At 41.8% G+C, this 22,810-nt stretch overlaps 1 protein-coding gene across 1 annotated transcript in view; it reads right to left on the bottom strand.

Moving 5' to 3' along the window:
- Window positions 1–218: 218 nt before the first annotated feature.
- The window catches only part of LOC147122793 (neuropeptide Y receptor type 5-like), a 41,999-nt gene continuing 19,407 nt past the window's right edge, over window positions 219–22,810 (bottom strand). Inside the window, exon 2 of the mRNA XM_086010925.1 lies at window positions 219–4,340. Coding sequence (XP_085867051.1) covers window positions 2,299–3,654 — 1,356 coding nt within the window. The 5' untranslated portion in view covers window positions 3,655–4,340 and the 3' untranslated portion in view covers window positions 219–2,298. The remainder of the gene's footprint in view (window positions 4,341–22,810) is intronic.

Raw genomic sequence — 22,810 nt, 5'->3', positions numbered from 1 at the left:
ACTAATTTTTACTAATTGAAAATAGCTAACTGTAACAAGAGCTGTTCTCAGTTGAAAGAAACTTACAAGATTGGAGGCTGAGTCATTTTCTGTACATACTTTTGAGATTTGAGTGCACCCAGAGATAGCTCTGCCTCTCCCCGCTTGCATTGCTGATGAAATGTTGTCTATACATAAAGTATATAATGTATCAAAATTCAGAAACAGAAGTCATCAGTTTTTCAGTTTATTCACATAATACCATGATGAAGAACTGCTTAGTTTAAAGATTTACATAATATCATTCTTCATTACAAGACAGAATTAATGTGCACAGTTCCATCGCAATTCAATATTAATATGTGAAAGCATTGTATTTCCAAGTCTACATCCATTTGACATTTGATTGACTTCAATAACAAAACTAGTCCTTACTTGTGAGTTCACTTTGAGACTGCTTGCCTTTTCTTCTGTTTAACAGAACACACTGGAGCATAACACACAGGAAAACGTTTAGCAGAAGACACTGGAGCATAATAAGGACAAATAATGCCTGAATTAAGTAATAAAACAACAAGAATGCTTATTACTTGAACATTTCAGGCATTATTTGTCCTTATTATTGCCCCCCAAACAGCCAGTAATTTCACTGCTGCAAGCCACTGTCGTCAGTGTATCAGCAAACAACAATCTACTACACAAGGTGGAATTAGCCCTCGACAAATCCATCAAAGTCATGGAAGCTAAATGAGACTGAATTAAATCATGAATTCCACATTTATTAAACGAATACATGCAAATTTCAGTTTAATTTGTGGTATCTATAGAAACATGAAAGGATATAATATTCTGAATGCATCATTCTGTTCTCATTTTGTTACATATATTCCGTTTTTAATAATTTTATATTTATTGTGGCTTGATCCAATTCACTTCATTATTTTGCTCTGTACGGTATTTCACTATCAGAACTACGTAACGGAAAGTTTTGAAAGTGAAATTTACAATCTTAACACTCCTTTGGACAGGCTGCTGAGGTGCTATGTCCCATTGTGACTGGTTTTAATAAAAGTATCACCTCTAAATGTCTGATTAAGCCTAACAGTCCAGAAAGCTACAGTTATTCAAAATAAATTATACTTTCGACTGAAACAATTTTTTCCCCTTTACAGACATTTAACAGAAGAGCGATGAAGTCATCAGTGATTGCATAATGTTTTGAGATATAAACATTAAAGGAGGCACTGCATCTGCAACAAATCATTTTCCGATTTTTATTCTGCTTGAACAGAGTAAAAAGCAAAGAGCAACGTATCATTTCCATCATAATTCTACCACATACAAGTGATGTGATGGTACATTTCAACATGATTTCTATCAACACTGTGTATTCCTGTATAAACAAAAAAAATGTTTTCCTGGATGAATTTTGATACAGTACTCCCTTTAACAGTGTTATCATTTAATATGATTATAATACAAGTAATGCACAGAACATTTCAACAGCATATAAAACATTATTTAGACTGTTTATATAAGATATTTTTCAAGCAATTTATTCTAGTGGAGACTTTAATTTGCAAATATCAATTTTAAGAGCATGGTTGAGGCCATTGTATTTGAAGGTGAATTAGGGACGGGATATATATTAACTACTGTCTGAATTTGTGACTTCTCTTCAGGTTTAGACAGTGTACCAAGGCATGGGAGGTGGAATATATATTGATTGTCTGCATTAGTGATTCCTCTTTGGTTCAGACAGTGTGAAGTCAAAAATATGCTTTAAAGAAAAGTTTTTTGATAACATTAGAAGGCTTAAATAAAATTGGGTCACTAAGCTATTTGGTACAGTCCATAAGATACAAGAATATATTGTGTAGATGAGGTTCACTTTTAATATCAATAAATATCCGTGAGATTGAATCAGTGGATAAAAATTTCCCTTTCCTACATTAATGCACTTTCAGAAAATAGCTATGACCAGAAAATGTTTTCATTGATTGTAAATTAATAACAGCACAAGATAATATAAACAAACACCATTGTTATTTTCTGTTTATGTTCACTATACAACAGAGCAGAAACCTTTATTTAATTTCCTATTGAGATTTCAATAAGTAGAAGATAAGGTGAGTATTTTTAACAATACTTTTAGAATAGAACTTCAGGGAATGAGTTAGAATGACTCAGGAGCAGATATTGATCACAGTCCAACTGCCACAGAGAATTTAGTGATCTGACGTAAGCTGTACTAATGACTGGCAAACTTGTTCAATATGTGTCTGAGGTGCCAAACCCCAATATTGCCCTCTGTAGGTATTATTCTACCCAAAAGCATTTGACCAAGGATTGTAAACTGGATTTGATACCATTGTTCAAGAAGCCATACAGTATAGGATTCAGGCAACAGGACAGCAGCCCCAGCAGGTGACAGATGCAATACACCAGCTTGAAGTGCCTGTTGGAAATCAGATTGGCATTGAAGTCAGTTAAAAGGTGAAAAATGTGCAGAGGCATCCAGCTGACAGTAAAAGCAATGATTACTATGGTCAGTTTGTAGAAAACACTGCGTGATCGTTTCCTCAACCTGGAGATAGATTTTGCTGTAACAGGAACATTATATGAATTGGTGGCCTCTTCAGGTTCCATAGCTTTCACTTCAAAACATACAGGTACACCTGGTAGAAAAGAAGTGGGTAAAGGCTGTGTACTCTCTGAACCATGGGTTACTAAGAGATCATTGTGAGTCTGGTCATTGTTGTGGACTTTGAGCGTGGCAGGCGTGACGCTGGCACACTTCTTGCTGTATCTCCTCTTGTGTTTTCTCAGAAAGGAATAGCTCCATCCTTGCATCTTTGAGTGTTGTGCTTGCTGCTGTTTGTTAGCTGGCTGGTGTATAGTTAAATTTATCATTTCATTCTCCTCGGATCTGCTTTGCCTGCTGGGCACAGTGGCACTTATCTTCCTGCAAACACTAGCATGGCTGATTGTTAGACAAACTATTGGCAAAATATACTGGATGAATAATAAGGACAATGTGTAGGCGATTCTGTAAGAATCAGATGGCCATGATTCGATACATAAATATTTATTTTTTAAGGACTCTAAGTGAACAGTTTCACTTAGGTCTATGATTTTATGAAAGATGGGTAATGGTGAGCAAATAGTAAATCCAATAATCCACACAGTTCCCATTAACAAATATCCCGTATTTATGGTAAAATGGTTGGATAATGGATTGTTTATCATATGATACCTAACCATGGCAATTGACATCAGCATTAGTATAGAAACCATGACAGACACACACTGAACAAATGGTACTATATAGCACATGATCTCCCCAAAGATCCACTGGTCCAGAAGAACATAAGTCAGTGTAAACGGTGAACAAAACAACAGAATTAAAATGTCAGATAAGGCTAAATTTCCAATCAGAAAGTTAATCATTGATTTCTGTTTTAAGTTTTTACACAGTGCAATTACAACAAAAAAGTTACCAAGAAGCCCCAGAACAGTAATAAATGTATAAATTCCAACCAGTAAATATCTTATATCATGTATACTTCCATTATAGTCATCCCAAGAAGGGAGACCTAGTCCATATAAGGTAGTACTATTACCATTATCCAAAGTAACAGTGATATTACTTTTATTTTTATCTTCACGGTCCATTTTGGGCTGCTGAATTTATATATCTTCAGAAAAAACTAGTGTTTGCAAAAATGCATGTGATACCTAATTAGGAAGAATCAGTTAAAATGTGAGATACGAAGGATAAGAATGTGCCATCCGAGAAAATGGAAAGTGTGCACGCTTTAGATTGTCATTACTCCTGTAACATGCTGTCAATGGCCAATAACACCAAAAATATTAACTAACACCCCAATGCATGTGATACAACATTCCCATATAACATTATGCAATCACAATCCATATCAATGTGCATCAGTGGAAAGCATACATAGTGGACATTGCAAGGTTAAATACTACAGGTATCCGGTGATTATGAACATAGAACAAGTTATAAGTAACACGTGTCAGTTACAACACATTTGCCACAACCAAGTAATTTAATTTCAAAGTGTTAAAAAGCTCATTCAAAAAGGTAAGCAACTTGGTTGCAGTTGTAATTTTGCACTGGTGCTGTAATGAGGAAAGTCTCCTTATTCTTGCAGTGTTTTATGATCTCCCAAGCATACAGGTGAGATGAAATTATGAAATGACTTCTTGCCCCATACTGGTGAGTTTTCTGGAGTGGCAAGAAATGCTGCTTACTGCTGTCGATCTGTAGGTTTTCAGGCACAATATTCTATTAACCATTCCAGCCTTAGTGCCTTTTACAGCATTCCAAACAGAGACTATAAGAAAAGAAATCAGAGGAATTTAACAATGTAATGAAAGAATTATCATAATAAAAATTGTTAAACTGAAATACAAATATATATATATATATATATATATATTAAGTTGCCTCTTATGTATCCTGCTTACATCAGAACATCCCAGCAGTAAATAGTGGTGCTGAGAAAAGCTAACATGCAAGCAAGACTCCCAAGCTGAAAAAAATCAACCAATTCTACAGAAACCCATGTTCCTGTCTGAAGCATTGATCCAAACTCGACCATTCTAATCCATTGTAGGGTGAGATACATGATGCTTGATAAGTTTCACTCTGCATGATAAACTAGGGAATTGAACTTTGTTTCTATTCCCTATAAATAACCCATCCTATTATTTTAATATTTGTTTTAGCTAAAACGCATCTTTTTATAGAAAGGCAAATGTCCATTGCATAGCAACATAATTTGGGAATAAATAACCTTATTTTTGGAAGCCTGGTAGCTGCAGCACTAGAATGTTGCATTACTTCCTGGCGTTGTTTTCAAAAAAGAGCAGGGAGTTCTCAGTGTCAACATTACTCCCTCAAACAACATCACCAAGAATAGATTAATTGATCATGTACCACATTGCAGTTTTTATAGGACCTTGCTGTGTGCAAAATGGATGCTGCATTTGCCTACGTAACCATAGTCAATGTGCTATTCACCAACAGCAGAGAGAAAAAGATTTGCCTACGTAACCATAGTCAATGTGCTATTCACCAACCGCAGAGAGAAAAAGATGATTATTGCATTGCTAAAATTTAATTTTTAATTTCTAGTTACAGAGCTGTGTCAGCACCAGTTTTACAGCAAGTAAAGGTTACATTACATATAGTTGTGTGAATTACTCTGTGTTTCTTGGGTTTTATGTAATTAGCACCATAAATATAGTTTGCATATTTTGTTTATTAATAATTTAGCTGTGAAACATTTTTGTATTTTTGAGTCCAATGAACAGACATCATCTGGATAAATTTAAGTCAATTATAGGCTGACTGAATAAATTCCCTCATGAATGATGAGAGATGTGTAATCGGAGTAGGTTAACAAGTCAAGCAACCACAAAACCATATTCCCCTGGTTGATTTTATTAAATATATATGAAACTGTTTTGATGCTGTTACACTGTCCCTGTATTACTCCTAATAAGTTATTATTCCAATTCAGCTATACTCAATTGATTAATATTTGGGAAACAAAATTTGAGAGAAACTCTTAAATGGTAGTTGTTATTATCTTCCGGCAGAATACTATTATCTTCCAGTGCAGTCTAAAGTTGCAGCGCCCATTTAAATAAATGGAGCATTCCCTCAGTACTGCACTGAAATGTCAGCCTATATTACATGCTCAAAGAAAGACTTGCATTTATATAGCACCTTTCACGACCACCAGACATCCCAAAGCGCTTTACAGCCAATAATGTACTTTTTGAATTGTAGGCACTGTTATTGATCAGAGAAAGTTCACATGTTCCTTTTATGGGCACAGAATACACTGAATCTGAAAACTCACTGCAGAAAATGACATCAGCATTAACTGGGGTTGATCTATCAGACACCGTCACCCAAAACCACCAGGAATTCACAGCCAAACACACCTGGATGCTCAGATGGGGGGCATTCTCTGCTTAAGGCTGCTACTTTCACATCAAATGCCTTTTCCACTAAGCCTTCATAATAAGTGACCACTTCTGCTTTCCTAAGCAATCCAAAGCAGGAATGAAGGAGATATGCAACAAATTGCTTGCTAGAATATATTTATTTCTCAGTTAACTTTTCTTACAAAAAAAATAAATCATCACATATTTAACGTCTGTATATTTATTTCATGTAAATGTATGTAACTGAACCGACCAGGGGGCAAGCAACCTTAGATCTGGTCCTGTGTAACGAGACAGGATTAATTAAAAATGTCCTAGTAAAGGATCCCCTTGGAATGAGTGACCATAACATGGTTGAATTCCATATTCAATTAGAGGGTGAGAAGGTTGGATCTCAAACAAGCGTGCTAAGCTTGAATAAAGGAGACTATGAAGGTATGAGAGCGGAATTGAGTAGAGTGGATTGGGAAAATAGATTAAAGGGTAAGACGATACATGATCAGTGGTGTACATTTAAGGAGTTATTTTACAACTTCCAAAAAAAAAATATTCCACTGAGAAGAAAAGGGTGTAAAAGAAAAGACAGCCATCCATGGCTAAGTAAAGAAATTAAGGATAGTATTCGACTAAAAACAAGGGCATATAAGGTAGCCAAATCTAGCGGGAGGATAGAGGATTGGGAAAACTTTAAAAGACAGCAAAAAATAACAAAAAGATTGATTAAGAAATGGAAGATAGATTATGAAAGTAAATTAGCAAAAAATATAAAAACAGATAGTAAGAGTTTTTATAGTTATATAAAAAGAAAAAGGGTGGCTAAAGTAAATGTTGGTCCCTTAGAGGATGAGACCGGGAAATTAATGGTGGGAAATATGGAGATGGCAAAAACACTGAATGAATATTTTGTATCAGTCTTTACAGTAGAAGACACTAAAAATATCCCAACACTGGACAAACAGGGGGCTAAATGGGGGGAGGAGCTAAACACGATCAAAATCACTAAGGAAGTGGTACTCGGTAAAATAATGGGACTCCAGGCGAATAAATCACCTGGACCTGATGGCTTACATCCTAGGGTCTTGAGGGAAGTGGCGGTAGGGATTGTGGATGCATTGGTAATAATTTTCCAAAACTCCCTGGACTTGGCAAAGGTCCCGGCAGACTGGAAAACTGCTAATGTAACACCCTTATTTAAAAAGGGCAGTAGACAGAAGGCTGGAAACTATAGACCAGTTAGCCTAACATCTGTGGTAGGTAAAATTTTGGAGTCCATTATTAAGGAGACAGTAACAGGACATTTGGATAATCATAATTTAATAGGACAAAGTCAGCATGGTTTTATGAAGGGGAAGTCATGTTTGACAAATTTGCTGGAGTTCTTTGAGGAAGTAACATATAGGGTGGATAAAGGGGAACCAGTGGACGTAGTGTATTTAGACTTCCAAAAGGCATTTGACAAGGTGCCACACAAAAGATTATTGCTTAAGATAAAAAATCACAGGATTGGGGGTAATATTCTGGCATGGATAGAGGATTGGCTATCTAACACAAGGCAGAGAGTTGGGATAAATGGTTCATTCTCAGACTGGCAATCAGTAACTAGTGGTGTTCCGCAGGGGTCAGTGCTGGGTCCCCAACTCTTTACAATCTATATTAACGATTCGGAGGAGGGGACCGAGTGTAACATATCAAAGTTTGCAGATGATACTAAGATGGGAGGGAAAGTAGTGAGTGAGGAGGACATAAAAAACCTGCAAGGGGACATAGACAGGCTAAGTAAGTGGGCAGAGATTTGGCAGATGGAATACAATACTGGAAAGTGTGAGGTTATGCACTTTGGCAGGAAAAATCGTAGAGCAAGTTATTATCTTAATGGCAAGAAACTGGAAAGTACTGAAGTACAAAGGGATCTGGGGGTCCTGGTGCACGAAACTCAAAAGGTTAGTATGCAGGTGCAGCAAGTGATTAAGAAGGCCAATGGAATGTTGGCTTTCATTGCTAGGGGGATAGAATATAAAAATAGGGAGGTATTGCTTCAGTTGTACAAGGTATTGGTGAGACCGCACCTGGAATACTGCGTACAGTTTTGGTGTCCATACTTAAGAAAGGACATACTTGCTCTCGAGTCAGTACAAAGAAGGTTCACTCGGTTAATCCCGGGGATGAGGGGATGGACATATGAGGAGAGGTTGAGTAGATTGGGACTCTACTCATTGGAGTTCAGAAGAATGAGAGGCGATCTTATTGAAACATATAAGATTGTGAAGGGGTTGGATCGGGTGGATGCGGGGAGGATGTTCCCGATGATGGGTGAAACTAGAACTAGGGGGCATAGTCTTAGAATAAGGGGCTGCTCTTTCAAAACTGAGATGAGGAGGAACTACTTCACTCAGAGGGTGGTAGGTCCATGGAATATGCTGCCCCAAAAAGCTGTAGAAGCTACATCATTATATAAATTTAAAACAGAATTAGACAGTTTCCTAGAAGTAAAGGGAATTAAGGGTTACGGGGAGCGGGCAGGAATTTGGACATGAGACTAGGTTCGGATCGGTCATGGCCCTGTGGGTAGCGGAGCGGACCCAGGGGCCGTGTAGCCTGATCCTGCTCCTATTTCGTGTGTCTAATTCTGTTAGATTCAGGAGATGGTTCTATGATAGTGGATTGGCGGTTAGGATCAGATCAGCCATGATCTTATTGAATGGCGGAGCAGGCTCGAGGGGCCGATTGGTCTACTCCTGCTCCTATTTCTTATGTTCTTATGTTCTTATGTTTATTTTTGAGTAAACAAACGTTAACATCCAAAGGTGTTTTTTTTTAATGTTGCTTGAGTTTTAAAGCCTTAAAAATGTCCTACATTTTTTAAACTGAAGCCAAGAGGAAGATGATGATGTGCTGCAGCTTTGCGAAAGGTGGACTATTGACAAACGGATTGTCCCTCGATGTTTCAGAACTTTCCCGATCTCTAGACAGAGTGTCCTGGTGAACCTCTTCAGGCAAACTTTTATTTTATGTCTCATGTTCAATTCATGCAGTGTAATGCAGACAAAGTGAGCTCTGGATGTGTAACCCAACAAGACAGTCCTGAACTGGAAATGTTGATGTGAATGAGTGTCTGATTAAAGCTGAACAATACCAGGGCGGGAGGGGGAGGGAAGCACTTTTTAATCTATAATTAGGCCGTAGTTCTACAAGCACTTTTGCTCCCATGGAAAGTGATTTTGGGTGCACGTCAATGAAAAAGTGGTGGTATAACCTAAGAGATAATTCAGGGTACTAAAGGTGTGAGACGCAAGTCTCGTACAGGTTTATGTTTGTACTGAGTGCACGTTAACTCCAGCTTTAGTTTGTCACCACCTCCCAACAAATGTTGGAAACAAAGTTATTGCTAATGTCTGATGTAATGATAAGAAAACTTAGCAGAACAAGTCATTTGGTTCATCAAGTGTTTTCCTTCCACCAACAATATCCAGTCTATTTGTTTTTGGGATGAGACGGTAACTCTGCTCCTGTGGTTCAGATGGATTGATAAGGGACAGCCAGCACGGATTTGTTGATGACAAATTGTGTCTGACTAAACTGATTGAGTTCTTTGGTGAAGTGACAGAGAGGTTTGATGAAGGTAGTGCAGTAGATGTATTTATGGACTTTCAAGAGGCATTTGATGAAGTATCACATAACAGACTTATTCAAAAATAGAGGCACATGGTATTAAAGGGACGATGGTAACTTGGGTACATAATTGGCTACGGGGTAAGAGGCAGAGAGTAGTGGTGAATGGATGTTTTTCTGACTGGAGGGAAGTATGCAGTGGTGTCCACCAGGGGTCGGTATTAGGACCATTGCTTTACTTGTTGTATATAAATTACCTGGACTTGGGTATAGAGAGTACAATTTTGAAGTTTGCGGATGATACAAAAATTAACAATGTCGTAAATCGTGTGTAGGATAGTAGCAGAGTAAAGGTAGAATGGAATGTTTGAGTAGAGGTAGAATGGGACCAGTGAGCGGAGAGATAGAATGAGATGTGTGAGTGGAGGTAGCATAGGATGTGTGAGACTTTGGCCAGAATGTATGTTGAAGCAAGGTTCCTTCTCACCAAACCTCCACACCTTGACATAATGGCCATCTTGATGGCTTAACTGCAAATCAATTTAACCTGATGTTTCCTGTCTGCATTTACAAAGGAATAGGAGATGTCCTGGACAATCCCAGATAACCTTGCTAATAGTTGCTATATGTTAATTTTGGTGCCTCCACTGTTCTGGCCAATTTGCTATTAACATGTCATATGGGATGTTGCCGACCCATTTGCTTCTTCCTACCTCCCCATTGCCCCGACTAACCTCCAATATTAGCATATCCTAAATGGTCAATGACCCCGAGATGTTATTAACTTTGATGGGACACCTGACAGAGCAAATTCTAACACGAGACTCATGTAATATAGTTTTTTGTAAGAGCTGTGTCATGTTAGAGATTAAATAAAGCCACTAATGAGGTTTATAAACCAAAAAGGAGCAACTGATTTCATGACTTTTAAGAGTTTGTCTGATTGTCTCATGATTTAAGACAGAGGGGTGGCAATATGGTTTTTAAGTGGTTGCTGTTGTTGTTGTTGTAGTAAAATTTGCCCATGGACCAAAAGGTCGTGCTGAAAGGAGTTTGTGGCCCACTCGGTACAAAGAAATCTGGAGGGAACATTGATGCACAGTAGTCTAGATTTAGAAGGGAGTGGTTGTGTTGTGAGCTGAGTAGAGTAAAAAGACCCAGCTCTCTAAGCCTATTGTGATAATGAAGGACTTTTAAACTAGTTAACAATCTAATGGCCCTCCACTGAATCTTTTCATAGAACAATACAACACAGAAGGAGGCCATTTGTCCCATCGAGTCTGTGCCAGCTCTTTCGAACAGCAATCCAGTTAGTCCCACTCCCCCGCTCTTTCCCTATATCCCTGCAAATTTTTCCTCCTTCAAGTATTTATCCAATTCTCTTTTGAAGGATACTATTGAATCTGTATGCACCACCCTATCAGGCAGTGCATCCCCAATCCTAACAACAACAACTTGTATTTATATAGCGCTTTTAACGTAGTAAAACATCCCAAGACGCTTCACAGGAGTATTAAAAGACAAAAAATTGGACACCGAGCCATGTAAGGAGAAATTAGGGCAGGTGATCAAAAGCTTGGTCAAAGAAGTGGGCTTTAAGGAGTGTCTTAAAGGAGGAAAGAGAGGTAGCAAGGCAGAGAGGTTTAGGGAGAGAATTCACTCATTGCATAACATTTTTTTTCCTCATGTCGCCTCTGGTTCTTTTGCCAAATCTCTGCCCTCTCATTATCGATCCTTCAGCCATTGAAAACAGTTTTCTAGGACCTCTATAATCACCTACCATGTGAGGGGACCAAAACTGGACACAGTATTCTAAATAGGTCTAACCAAGGTCTTGTACAATGACACTATATACATTTTGTTTCATATTGGATCATCATTGCATTACATCCTAATACTTTACTTGCTTTTGCTGCAGCCTCATGGCATTGGTTGTGAACTAAACCTACTCCATGCTGCCACCCACTTCATCCAATTTGAGGGTTGTTCTCGAGGCCCATTCTAAGCCGCTCCCACAGCCTGCTGCTCAGCTGCTTTATGGATGGTTTTGCCATATAATATTTCTAGTCCTCAATCCTATGCAGCCCATGCTCAGTTACTAAATCCCCTATTAACAAAAATCTTGCAGCACTTATGCTTTTCACACTATTTTATTTGCTGGGGGCAATGCTTGTGTTATTGGGTCTTTATATAGTATTATATATTCATGGGAAAGTATTCTTTTTTATATTGGCTCTGTATATCTTGGTTCAGGAGGTAATAATCTAAATAAATAGTTACAGGTTCTTTATATATTTCTGTGGGAGCAATTATTTTCATTTTTTGTTTATGACCCTTTATATCTTCTTGTGGGGTGATAATTTAATATTTTTGTTATAGAGTAGAATTTCCTGGGGGTTCTCTGAATCTCCTACTATAGCTTTGGTGGAAACCCTGGAGAAATTATGTAAATGGCCATTCATGTGGTTTCTCTTGGTTTCTGGCAATTTTCCACTGAAGTTACAATGGAGGACTGGGAGAACCCCTGCAGTAATTTTACTCCTCTATATCTCAGTGTGAGGATAATAATTTAGAATTGTTGTCACAGACACTTTATGTATTTTTATATTTGTATTTTATTTAATCTTACATATCTTTGCCCTGACTCCTTGTGCCTCGCCTCATTACCTTTCCATCACATGGAGATCATATATGGTCTTGACTTTTCATGTGTACACGTGTGCATGCTTGTGAAGGATTTGTCAAGTCAGGATCTTGTGGTGTGTGAATGTTAAAAATAACATTGCTGATCTGTTATGAAAAGATTAACTCAGTTTTAAGCAATGTTTCACATTACAATCTTTTTCTTCAGGGTGATGATTTAAGTCCTTGATTTAAACCATTGTACAGAAAGTGTATGCTGTATAATAACCTATTATTAACATGTGCATTATCTCTGTTAGAACTGCATTACAATTATGGAATATTGAACTTAGTATAGAACTAAGGCAATTCAATTGCTCAAAATTTCTCATGTAAACAATACAGGTAGCTACCAGTCACTGAAGGTAAGCATGCAGGTGCAGCAGGCGGTTAAGAAGGCAAATGGTTGGCCTTCATAGCGAGAGGATTCGAGTACAGGAGTAAGGATGTCTTGCTGCAGTTGTACAGGGCCTTGGTGAGACCACACCTTGAGTATTGTGTATAGTTTTGGTCACCTTATCTGAGGAAGGATGTTCTTGCCATGGAGGGAGTGCAGCAAAGATTCACCAGACTGATACCTGGGATGGCAGGAATGACGTATGAGGAGAGATTGGGTCGATGGGCTTATATTCACTGGAGTTTAGAAGAATGAGAGGGGATCTCATTGAAACTTATAAAATTCTAACAGGACTAGACAGACTAGATGCAGGAAGGATGTTCCCGATGGCGGGGGAGTCCAGAACCAGGGGTCACAGTCTAAAGATAAGGGGTAAGCCATTTAGGACAGAGATGAGGAGGAATTTCTTCACCCAGAGAATGGTGAACCTGTGGAATTCTCTACCACAGAAGGCAGTTGAGGCCAATTCATTAAATATATTCAAGAAGGAGTTAGATATATTTCTTAAGGCTAAAGGGATCAAGGGATATGGGGAGAAAGCAGGGACAGGGTACTGAATTTGGATGATCAGCCATGATCTCATTAAATGGCGGAGCAGGCTCGAGGGGCCGAATAGCCTACTCCTGCTCCTATCCTCTATGTTTCTATGTTTCTGTATTAGCAAAAGAATGGATAGGTTGGAATCATGAGTGGAGCAGGTCACTGATTGGAAATATTAATAGATGGGGATCTCCTGAGTTAATGAAAAAAGGGCATAGGATGAGCCAACAGGTACAGCACAGACAGAGCAATTTACCCATTATGTGTCAAGTCATTATTTGTTAGCAGCTTTTTTCTAATCTGAAGTGGACATGCATTGATGTAAGGGCGGATGATCCTCACAGATTCTGTCCTTGAGTGATCACTGATTGGCGCAACTATTTTTTTGCAGACCAGTTTGTAGTAGGTTTTCTTCCTCGTTCTTTCGAATGTAGTTTCTGCAGAATTTTACCATCAACCTTGAAAAATTCTGCCAAGAGTATGTTAGCAAGAAAATAAATGAAACTATTAGTGGTCAGAAACTGGACACTGTGAGAATACCATCACATACCTTCACATACTTACTTCAGATTAACTGACATTTCTAGACTCTACATGGACACTTTTCAAGTAAGGATTAAACTATAATTGAAACCGTTGTTAACCAGCAATGTTCTGAAGCATACAGAAGGGTCAAAATTTCAGCATATCCCTCCCTACCTAGTTATTTTGTCCTGTAACATTTGCTGTTGGTTTTATGGGGAACTTACATACTCACTGTGATAAAGCTAGGGTGAGCATGACAAACAATTATACAGGCAGGATCAGTGTGTAAATAATATCAATTAACATGATTGTGCAAGGTTATGGGCATTGTTGAGTACTTTTAGAGCAATCGCAGAAAATGTAAATATAGAGAGAGATATTAGGCATCATACAGTACAGATGATTTTTTAAATAGCTGTAGTAGCGTACTTACTGCATTGGTGTTTCTAAAGCAATTTTTGCACAAAGGTTTTTACATTGTAACACTTCAGCAGTAACATGTTATTACAGGATTGACTTATTCTGTGCTGAGTGTCATTTAAATAAAATATTATGAATGCAATTGTGTTTATGTATTCTAGCATCTGTTAAAACATTCAAGCACATTATCTTCCCCTTAAATAATCCTTTTCAGACAGTTATTTTGGAAAATCCAGGATCCTTTCAAGGTTCTACAAATAAAATTTGTAATGGAAGTCTTGCATTTGACTTCAATTATTGGAGAAGATTTTTGCAGTATAGGAAAAGATTATTAGTCTGGCTATGGAAACATGATCTGTGTATTCACATGAAGGGTCATCAATATAGCTATACTTTAACCCAGCTCGTAAATAAAATTGATCATAGACTCATCATAGATTTGGGATTATCACTAAAAGAGCAAAGTGAGAAGTTAGAAGATTTTTTTTCATACGTATTAGAACATGCTTTACCACAAGTGATTATTGAGGCAGAGACTACAATGTTATTTAAAAAGTAAGTGGATAATATTTATAAAGGAAGAATATAAAAGGATATATGGAAAGAGCAGGGAAATAGGTTTCGAGTAGATAGCTCTTGTTAAAGACTAGGCACTGGCACAGGTTTGATGGGCCAGATAGCTTCTTTCTCTGCTGTAATTTCGCTTATTCTATGGTTCTGTTTTGTAAGTTTAAAAATAAGCAAAATGTTAATATAAAAAGTAATGGTGGTGTATCATAAAAAGGTAAAACAGTTTTAACAGACTGTCTCATTAAAGTTTTTCGTTACTTGGTGGCCAAGTCCCTGTTAATCTGTCAATAGATCATATATGGTGCTTCTGTTGCTGTTGAATAACAACTATTGAGCATGTGGACACACAATATTATTTTCACAAGTTATTTGCTCCGCTGATCTCTCTATGTAATGAGATTTGTGACTGAGATTGAGGCCAACGGTCTCTGGCCATATATGGTGCACTAGCACATGTACAAGACCAGGGTTAGCTTTACCTCTGACTTTCCTATTACAAAAAAGCTGGCTTTCATACTCCACTTTCTCACAGCAACATTGGTGGGATTAATGATTCAATTGTGTGGGGCATTTCAGTCTCAAAACTACATTCCAGATGTTGGTGCTCCAGTGGCCAGTGCTGGATGGATTATAGAAGTCTCATACGAATCACTGATAAAATAGAAATCTTATGTAGCATAATTTAAGAATTACAACATGATCATAGAATCTTACAGCACAGAAGGAGGCCATTCAGCCCATTGTGCCTGTGCCAGCCTTTTGAAAGAGCTGTCCAATTAGACCCCTCCCCTGCTCTTTCCCCATATCCCTGCATTTTTTTCCTTTTCAAGTGTATATTCAATTCCCTTTTGAAAGTTACTATTCAATTTGCTTCTTACCCCCTTTCAGGCAGTGCATTCCAGATCATAACAACTCATACAATCATAGGGGGCGATTTTCCCACTGGAGGCAGGATGGAAGTGGGTTTCGGTTTGGGTGGGTTTGAAACCCGCCTCCACTGATAGTTTTGAAAAAATTGCGTTTTTCCCCTGGTTGGCCACTTGATTTCAGAGGTGTGGGATGCCCTTGGTCAATTAGTGTTTTGGGACTGAAACTCGCCTCTGCTGACGTCACTGTTCCAGCCTGATTTTATGGCTTCTTGCTGCCTTGGATCATTCCACTGGATTTCTGCCAATGCTGCACCACCTGCAACATAATCTGAGAAACCACTATGTCCAATTCCAAGGCAAGGGCCTCCCCGAGGCTCTCGGATGAGGCACTGCAAATGTTGTTTGAGGGGGTGACAGCTAACAGGAAGGTGCTCTTCCACTCATCTGGGAGGAAGAGGCCTCCCAAAGAATCCAAAGTTGTGTGGGTCCAGCTGGCAAGGGATATAACCTCCAGATTTGTGTGCAGATTGGGAGAATGTTTCTGTGTATTGATGAAATGCCATCCCTGTTGGAAAGCATTAAAATGATTTGATGCCAAAATGTTGGCGTTATGGCATCTGTTCTTTCACCTTAGGCAGCTCCACATTGTGGGCTCCACCACACTTGTGTTGTCAGGTTGGTGGCCTGAGTGAAAGGAGGCCAGAGAGTCATGTCCATTGTCAATAATGTCTTAGGATGGAGCCAAGGACATGTGCCAACTTGGGCAACCTATGCAATTCTGGCCAGATTAAGTTCATCCCTTGCATCCCGGGCAGCCATGTGCTCGTGTGCTGCCGCTGCTGCTGGTCAATACACCGGTGCTCTGACCTCCTCCTGCTCCTCCTCCTCCTCCTGCTCCTCCTCCTCCTCCAGATCCTCCTCCTCCTCCTCCTCATCTGAATCTGAGGTCCATGGTGAAAGAAAATGAATGGTTCCCATGCTGCTTGCAGATGCCTCCATTGAGGAAGCGCTCATTGCAAGCGGGAAGAGGGTCTTCCAAGGAGGTCCCACAGTTGATAGATTCAAGCTGCAGCACCTCCCACTTCGGAAGGCCTTCTAAAAGTGCTCAAAGACCTTTTAAAGCAAAGTTCTTCCCCCTGCAACTAATCCCTGATGAAATAAACGATTTAATGTTGGACCTGTAGCTGTGAGGAGACCACCCACTAGTCAACCCGCCAGGTTTAGCTGGCGTGGTTTAGGAGGGTCATGGAACACGCCGAAATAGTTGAAAAAACACGAGGGCCTCTCCAAATAGGCTTAGAGAGGCCCTTAATGAACATTTAATCCTCTTAACAAGTGCTCTGGCCAGCTGGAGGCAGGACCGTTTCCCGCCCTGCAAAGCCAGCACCGGCAAAATCTAACGGAGGCGGGTTAGAGGCGGGTTCCGAATCCGCCCTCATTGTTTCAGATTTTCCGGCCTTTCCAGCCTCCAAACCTGTAGTGTATGTAACCGTCTACCTTTAAGAGACTATTGTATGTAACCGTTCACCTTTAAGAGAACTATTTTAGGTGTGGCACTACTTGTTTGGCTTCTGTATACGGTAGTACCGACGGTGACCACACCGGTATATAAGTGCTGTGGCATGATTTATAGGGCAGATTCGCCCTGACCTTCGAATAGTAAAGTCCTGTTTGTTTGTTACTCCTGAAGTCTGTGTCGTTATTAACTGCACAACCCACAGACTTTACAGTGGCGACGAGTCCGATCGTACCCTGCGGCAAGACTACCAAAGCAACTAAAGAGCGTCGAAGAGAGGCAACCGCCCTCGTCGTTCTGCTGGGAGAAAACACGAGGCTGCAGCAATAGAAAGGAGGAAGACTTTAGCAACAAAAGCTTCCATCAGCAACAGGCACTGACTGTCCCTTCTGCCACGGTGCGGAGTGAGCCGATCAGCAGGAAGCAAGGCGGCCACGGAGACTGTGAGTAAGGGAAAGTGTAAAGAATATCCGGAGGATAAGGGCTGGGCACTCGACCACGGTCGAGGGGGAAAAGGAGCCGGACAAAAAGTCGGGTCCAACGGCTCGTGAGAGACCGCGACCGGCGGGAAAAGCCGGGCGGTGACCGAAGCCACGAAGCGCTGCGACCGGGAGCGTAGGCGCGGGAAGAGAGAAACTCAGCCGCAGCCGGGGAGAGAAGCACCGGACTGCGAGAGGGCTGGGAGGTGCGATTGGGAACCGAGCGTGCGGGAGAAACAGAGCCGACCAAGGGAGACTGCGCGAGAGCCAGTCCAGCGGCTGAACTGTTCTCCGCCAACGGGAGTACCCAGCGCCGGTAGAGCCGAGCGGGCGGGGGAGAGAGAGACAGAGCCGAGTAAGGGGAACTGTGCGAGAGCCAGCCCAGCGGCTGAACCTGTCCGCTGTGGGGAAAGCGTACCCCTCCCACCAGGGAAGAAACGCGGGAAGCCGCCATTAGGCGGAGAAGACGACAGACGCGGGAAACCGCCATTGAAGGGGCGGGGAGAGAAGGAAAGAGCGGGAAACCACCATTTTCGCGGGAAAAGCCGCCATCTTAGAGAAAAAAATAATAATAATTTAAAGAAATACTTGTGTTGTTCCCAAGGAAAGGAAGATGCCTGAGCGTGGGGACATCAACAATTTTAATTCTGAGATAGAAGACTGGACCACGTACGTGGAACGTATTGAGACACATTGTAAGGCTAATAAAATAGCAAAGGATGAAAAAGCTTTAACCTTACTTAACATAATGGGTGCGAAAACATTCGGGTTGTTGAAGCATCTTCTCTCACCAGCTAAACCGGCGGATCAGACTTTCGATGATATTGTAGCAGTGCTGAAGGATCACTTGAACCCCGCACCGTTGATGTTGGCTGAACGATTCAAATTCTATGCAAGAACGCAACGGAAAGACGAAAGCACCGCGGAATACTTGGTCGAACTGCGTAGGCTAGCGAAATACTGCCAGTTTGAAGGGAATCTGACAGAGGCATTGCGAGACAAGTTCGTATGCGGACTGTCCAAGGAAGGGACGCAAAAGCGACTACTCGAAGAGAACGACCTTACACTTGACAGGGCTGTCCTTATAGCAGCATCGCACGAAGCCGCAGCGAAAGGAACTGCGGAAATGCAGCTAAAGGCAGCGGCACTCGGTGTGGACCAAATTACCTCGAGTATAACAAAATGCTATCGCTGTGGGAAGACAACACACGATCAGAACCAATGCTGGTTTAAGAACCAGGAATGTAGGAAATGTGGCAAACTGGGTCACATCGTTAAGGTATGCCGGTCAGGGAAGAAGACCAACAACCAAAGGAAGCCATCACAGGAAAAGTACAACAAGGTACACAAGGTGGCTGAGAAGAGTTCAGACGAACAGAATTCAGACTCAGACCCAAACGGCCAGGAGCTGGGTAGTCTGAGAATTCATAATGTGAGTAAGGAAGCTGACCTACAAACTATCTGGGTCATGCTAAAAATAGTTGGAGTCCAAGTGAAAATGGAGTTGGACACTGGATCAGCTGTATCAGTCATAAATCGAAGGGATTACCACAGGCTATTCTCACATATACCCTTAAGAGATACCAAGTTCGTATTGCAGACATACACGGGGCATAAAGTATACCCCATGGGAAAGATAAGAGTCAAGGTGAGAGATAGGGGTAAAGAACACCCAAGAATGAACTTATACGTACTACCTGAGGGAGGACCACCACTTCTAGGACGGGAGTGGATCAAGAAAATAGACATGGAATGGCACTACCTACAAGCAATGACGAGTGAGGACTCGGTGCAGACAAGCAGCTCAGACTCTGAGCCGGAAGACGATGGCCTAGAAATTCGGTTGTGGGTTCGCCAGGGCTTTAGCGCCGGAAATTTAGCGCCGGCGCTAGGTCCCCCTGCGCGCGCCAAAAATTCAGTAGCGCCGCGCCCAAACAGCTGCCGGCGCTACCAGAGGGTGTCAGCGCCTCGAAATGGGCGCTGAGTGCCGCATTGCGGCGCAATTCCGGCGCTGCGGCACCCGATGCGGTGCGGCAGGCTGGGGAAGTGCAGGCCTCCTCCTTCAGTTAAGGAGGAGCTGCCTGCACCCGCCCGCTGGCCGTTCAAATGGTCAGAAAAATGAGCCCGGCACCTCGGACAAGTGCCGGGCTTGCAGGCCAGATGCATCTGTTCCGCGGGGGGGGGTGGAGGAGTCCGGGGACGGAGGTGCGGGCAGGCGGCCGGCGGGAAAGCGGCCGGCCACCGCGCGACCTTAATGCGCCGGCGCTAACTCCTGCAAGACTCGTTTGCCAAAGTCTTAGTTGCGGCTGCCACGGGCGAGGCGGCCGCAACGCAATTTCGGCGCTGGGGCCCGTCACCACGGCAACCGGGACGCTGCGCACACCGATGACGTCATCGGTGCCGGCGCAGCGCAACCGGTGTAACGCCGACGGAAGGGCCCCACTGAATTTGCCAACTGGCCATAACTCCGGCGCTAGGCCCTCCAGCGCCCCAAATGGGGCGCAAAGCCTACTGAATTTCTAGGCCGATAAGTCCAGCCCAAGTATGAAAAGCAAGGTTAACATGAACTCACTGACTAAGGTTGGAAAAACGATGGCGTGTATAAAGACAGAGAATTCTGAGTCTGTTCAAGTTACAGACATATGCATTACGGAGGAACACCGGGCTCGAACTCAACGTTATCTCAAAGTACGACAACAATTAGAACAATTGAGTTACCATCTCGTACAAGAGATGAAAACAATGAAAAAGTTCTATGACACCGAATGGGAGAGTCTGGAAAGACAACAGAACCTGCTGGCTCAAGCAGAGAGCGACCATAGAGCCATCGTGACCAATTACCGATCACATCTCCCTTATGATGTTCAGGAGTTAGAATATTTGCATGATCTAGAGATACAGCATAAAGGCAAACCACGCTACACTGAGGATTTTGTCCTGCAATTGGAGACGGAGCTAGTGCAGGCAAGGTTAAGAGAAGCTGAATCGCAATGTGCACTTAAAGAGATGCAGAAAAAAATCTTGGACATAGAAAAGAGAAACGCTTCTTTACCTGATGAGAATAATGTGGCCATGTTGCAAGAGGAGCTCATAGGGGCGAAACTGAAAGAAGCTAAGCAAAGGATGTTGGAACTTGAAACACAGAACCAAATCAGCAGTAACCAGCTATGTCGAGCAGAGAAGGAGTGCAATGGTCTACAGGAGAAGGTGCAATATCTCTCAGCCCAGAATAAGGGACTACTCACTCAGTTAAATGAAAGTAAAGGGAAAATGGCTGAGATAGACTGCAAGAATAAAGAAGATTTGATGGCAGTGAGACTTCGAGAGGCAGATAGCATAGCAGCCTTGGCTGAACTCCAACAGAAAATTGCGAAAGAAGCAAATGAAGAGGAATCTTCAGGAAGCCAGGATTTTATTCCAGTTCTTCTCTACGACTCCTTACAAGCAGAGTGTGAGAAGTTGAAAGAACAGTATGAACAGGCCCAGGCTATAATTCTGGAGGGGGTTAGCTCGGCCCCCTCCGAAAAGCTAGTTTCAGTAGAAGCATATGAGCAACTAAAGGTTGAACATGAGCAAGAAGTCCAAAGGCTGCAGGAAATTCTTGATGAGCTCAAGGCCAAGACAGACTCATCGGTAGAAGTTCCATCCATAGATGAGAAATTAGAGGTGAAAGACATGGCAGAACATGAAAGACAAGATGTCCAAGAACTCATAAAAATATTGAAGGAAACCCAAGACAAATATGAGGCGGCAATGACCGAGGTTCAACAACTTGAAGAACAGATTCAACTGGGAATCCTTTCAGTGGAAGAAAAGGAAACTGTAAGAAACACAGAGACTGTAAGAATGGCCCCTGAACATGAGCTAGAGAGCATCAAGGCGCAACTTCTCCGAGCGCTGAAAGCCAAAGTACAAGAGGAAAAAAAGGTGGATGAAATGGAGAAGACTCTGATCCACAGTGTTCCCGTGGAAGAGTTAATGGTCAGCCAACTCCTTCATATGCTGAGGGACAAGACTCTGCAATGGGAACAATCTGAACACGAGCTTCAATCTTCAAAGGGAAGGAGTTCGGAGCCCTCAAAAGTTATGGAAATAGCTGAGGTTGCAACACAGATTTTACTGGGATGCCAAAAGTACGCTGAATCACGTCTATGTGAACAACAGAATGTTGAAACAGCTGCTCCAGTAGAAGGATTGAATAGCCCGATCAATCAATCCCCGATGGAAGGGGAAGTATTGAAATCACAAATGAGGGCCTTAGTGAAGGATTTGCAGGAAACCCAGGAAGAGCGGGATGACTATGAACGCATGAAGAAGTCCCTTCAGGAAAGATGGCTAGGGAGGGAACAACAGTCGGCTAACGTCCAGTTGGGTAAGGAAGAAGTAGCAGGCCCTCTCGCTAGACTAGCTCAGGATGACACCGAGTATTACCATGACCTGTTGAGTGACACGGAATATTACGAGGACTTGGTCTGCCCAGCTTGTGATGAAAACTCCCAAAGTGCAGAAATCAGGATGAAGCACTTAAAGTCTAAGGAACATAGGGAGATGGTGGCGCTACAGCTGGCAGCTGAGAAGGGAGCCCCGAGAGTCTCCAAGAAGCAAAAAAGGAAAAGACGAAGCCGAAGATGATAACCATCTAAATCATTATCACTTCTAATGGGAAAGTAGGGAAAAATTACTAAGGCAGTCCAGCTGTTTGTAAAAGTCAGCACTGCTGGTTCAGCAGGACGGAAGTTCAAGCTGTTACGTCAAGGGAAAGACTATTGGATGAGTCACGCTAGCAATGTGAACCGGCTACACCACAGAGATGTTGGCCTAGAAATTCAGCTGTTTGCGCCAGACGTTAGCGCCAGATTTCCGGCGCTATCCACTTAGCGCCCGGGCACCGCCGGATCTGCGCCTACGCCGAAATTCAGCTGGGCTTTAGCGCCGGCGCAAAGTGTTAGCGCCCGGTCAGCTGCGCGCGCATCTTATGACGTCATTCCGTCGTGCAACGCCGTTTGTGCGCCCCAAACCGGAAATTCAGTGGCGCCCGGCCGATGTTGGCGTGGCGCTACTAAGAACTGTGAAATGGAACTCAACAGAGGCCCTGTGGGATTCGGGGAGCGCTAATTAAAGGGCACATCCACTCACCCATAAAAGCTAGCCATTTCGCTGCAATGACTTGACTGGTTTGGATTTCTGCACAGAGAGCAAGGCACAGAGATTACTGATTTCGGACACCATAGGAGAGGTC

Source organism: Somniosus microcephalus, chromosome 2, assembly GCF_052327205.1.
Source record: "Somniosus microcephalus isolate GS21.2 chromosome 2, FLI_Smic_1.0, whole genome shotgun sequence".
Taxonomy (NCBI): domain Eukaryota; kingdom Metazoa; phylum Chordata; class Chondrichthyes; order Squaliformes; family Somniosidae; genus Somniosus; species Somniosus microcephalus.
Note: the sequence above shows the minus strand (reverse complement) of the source record. Positions and strands in the feature narration are given on the sequence as shown.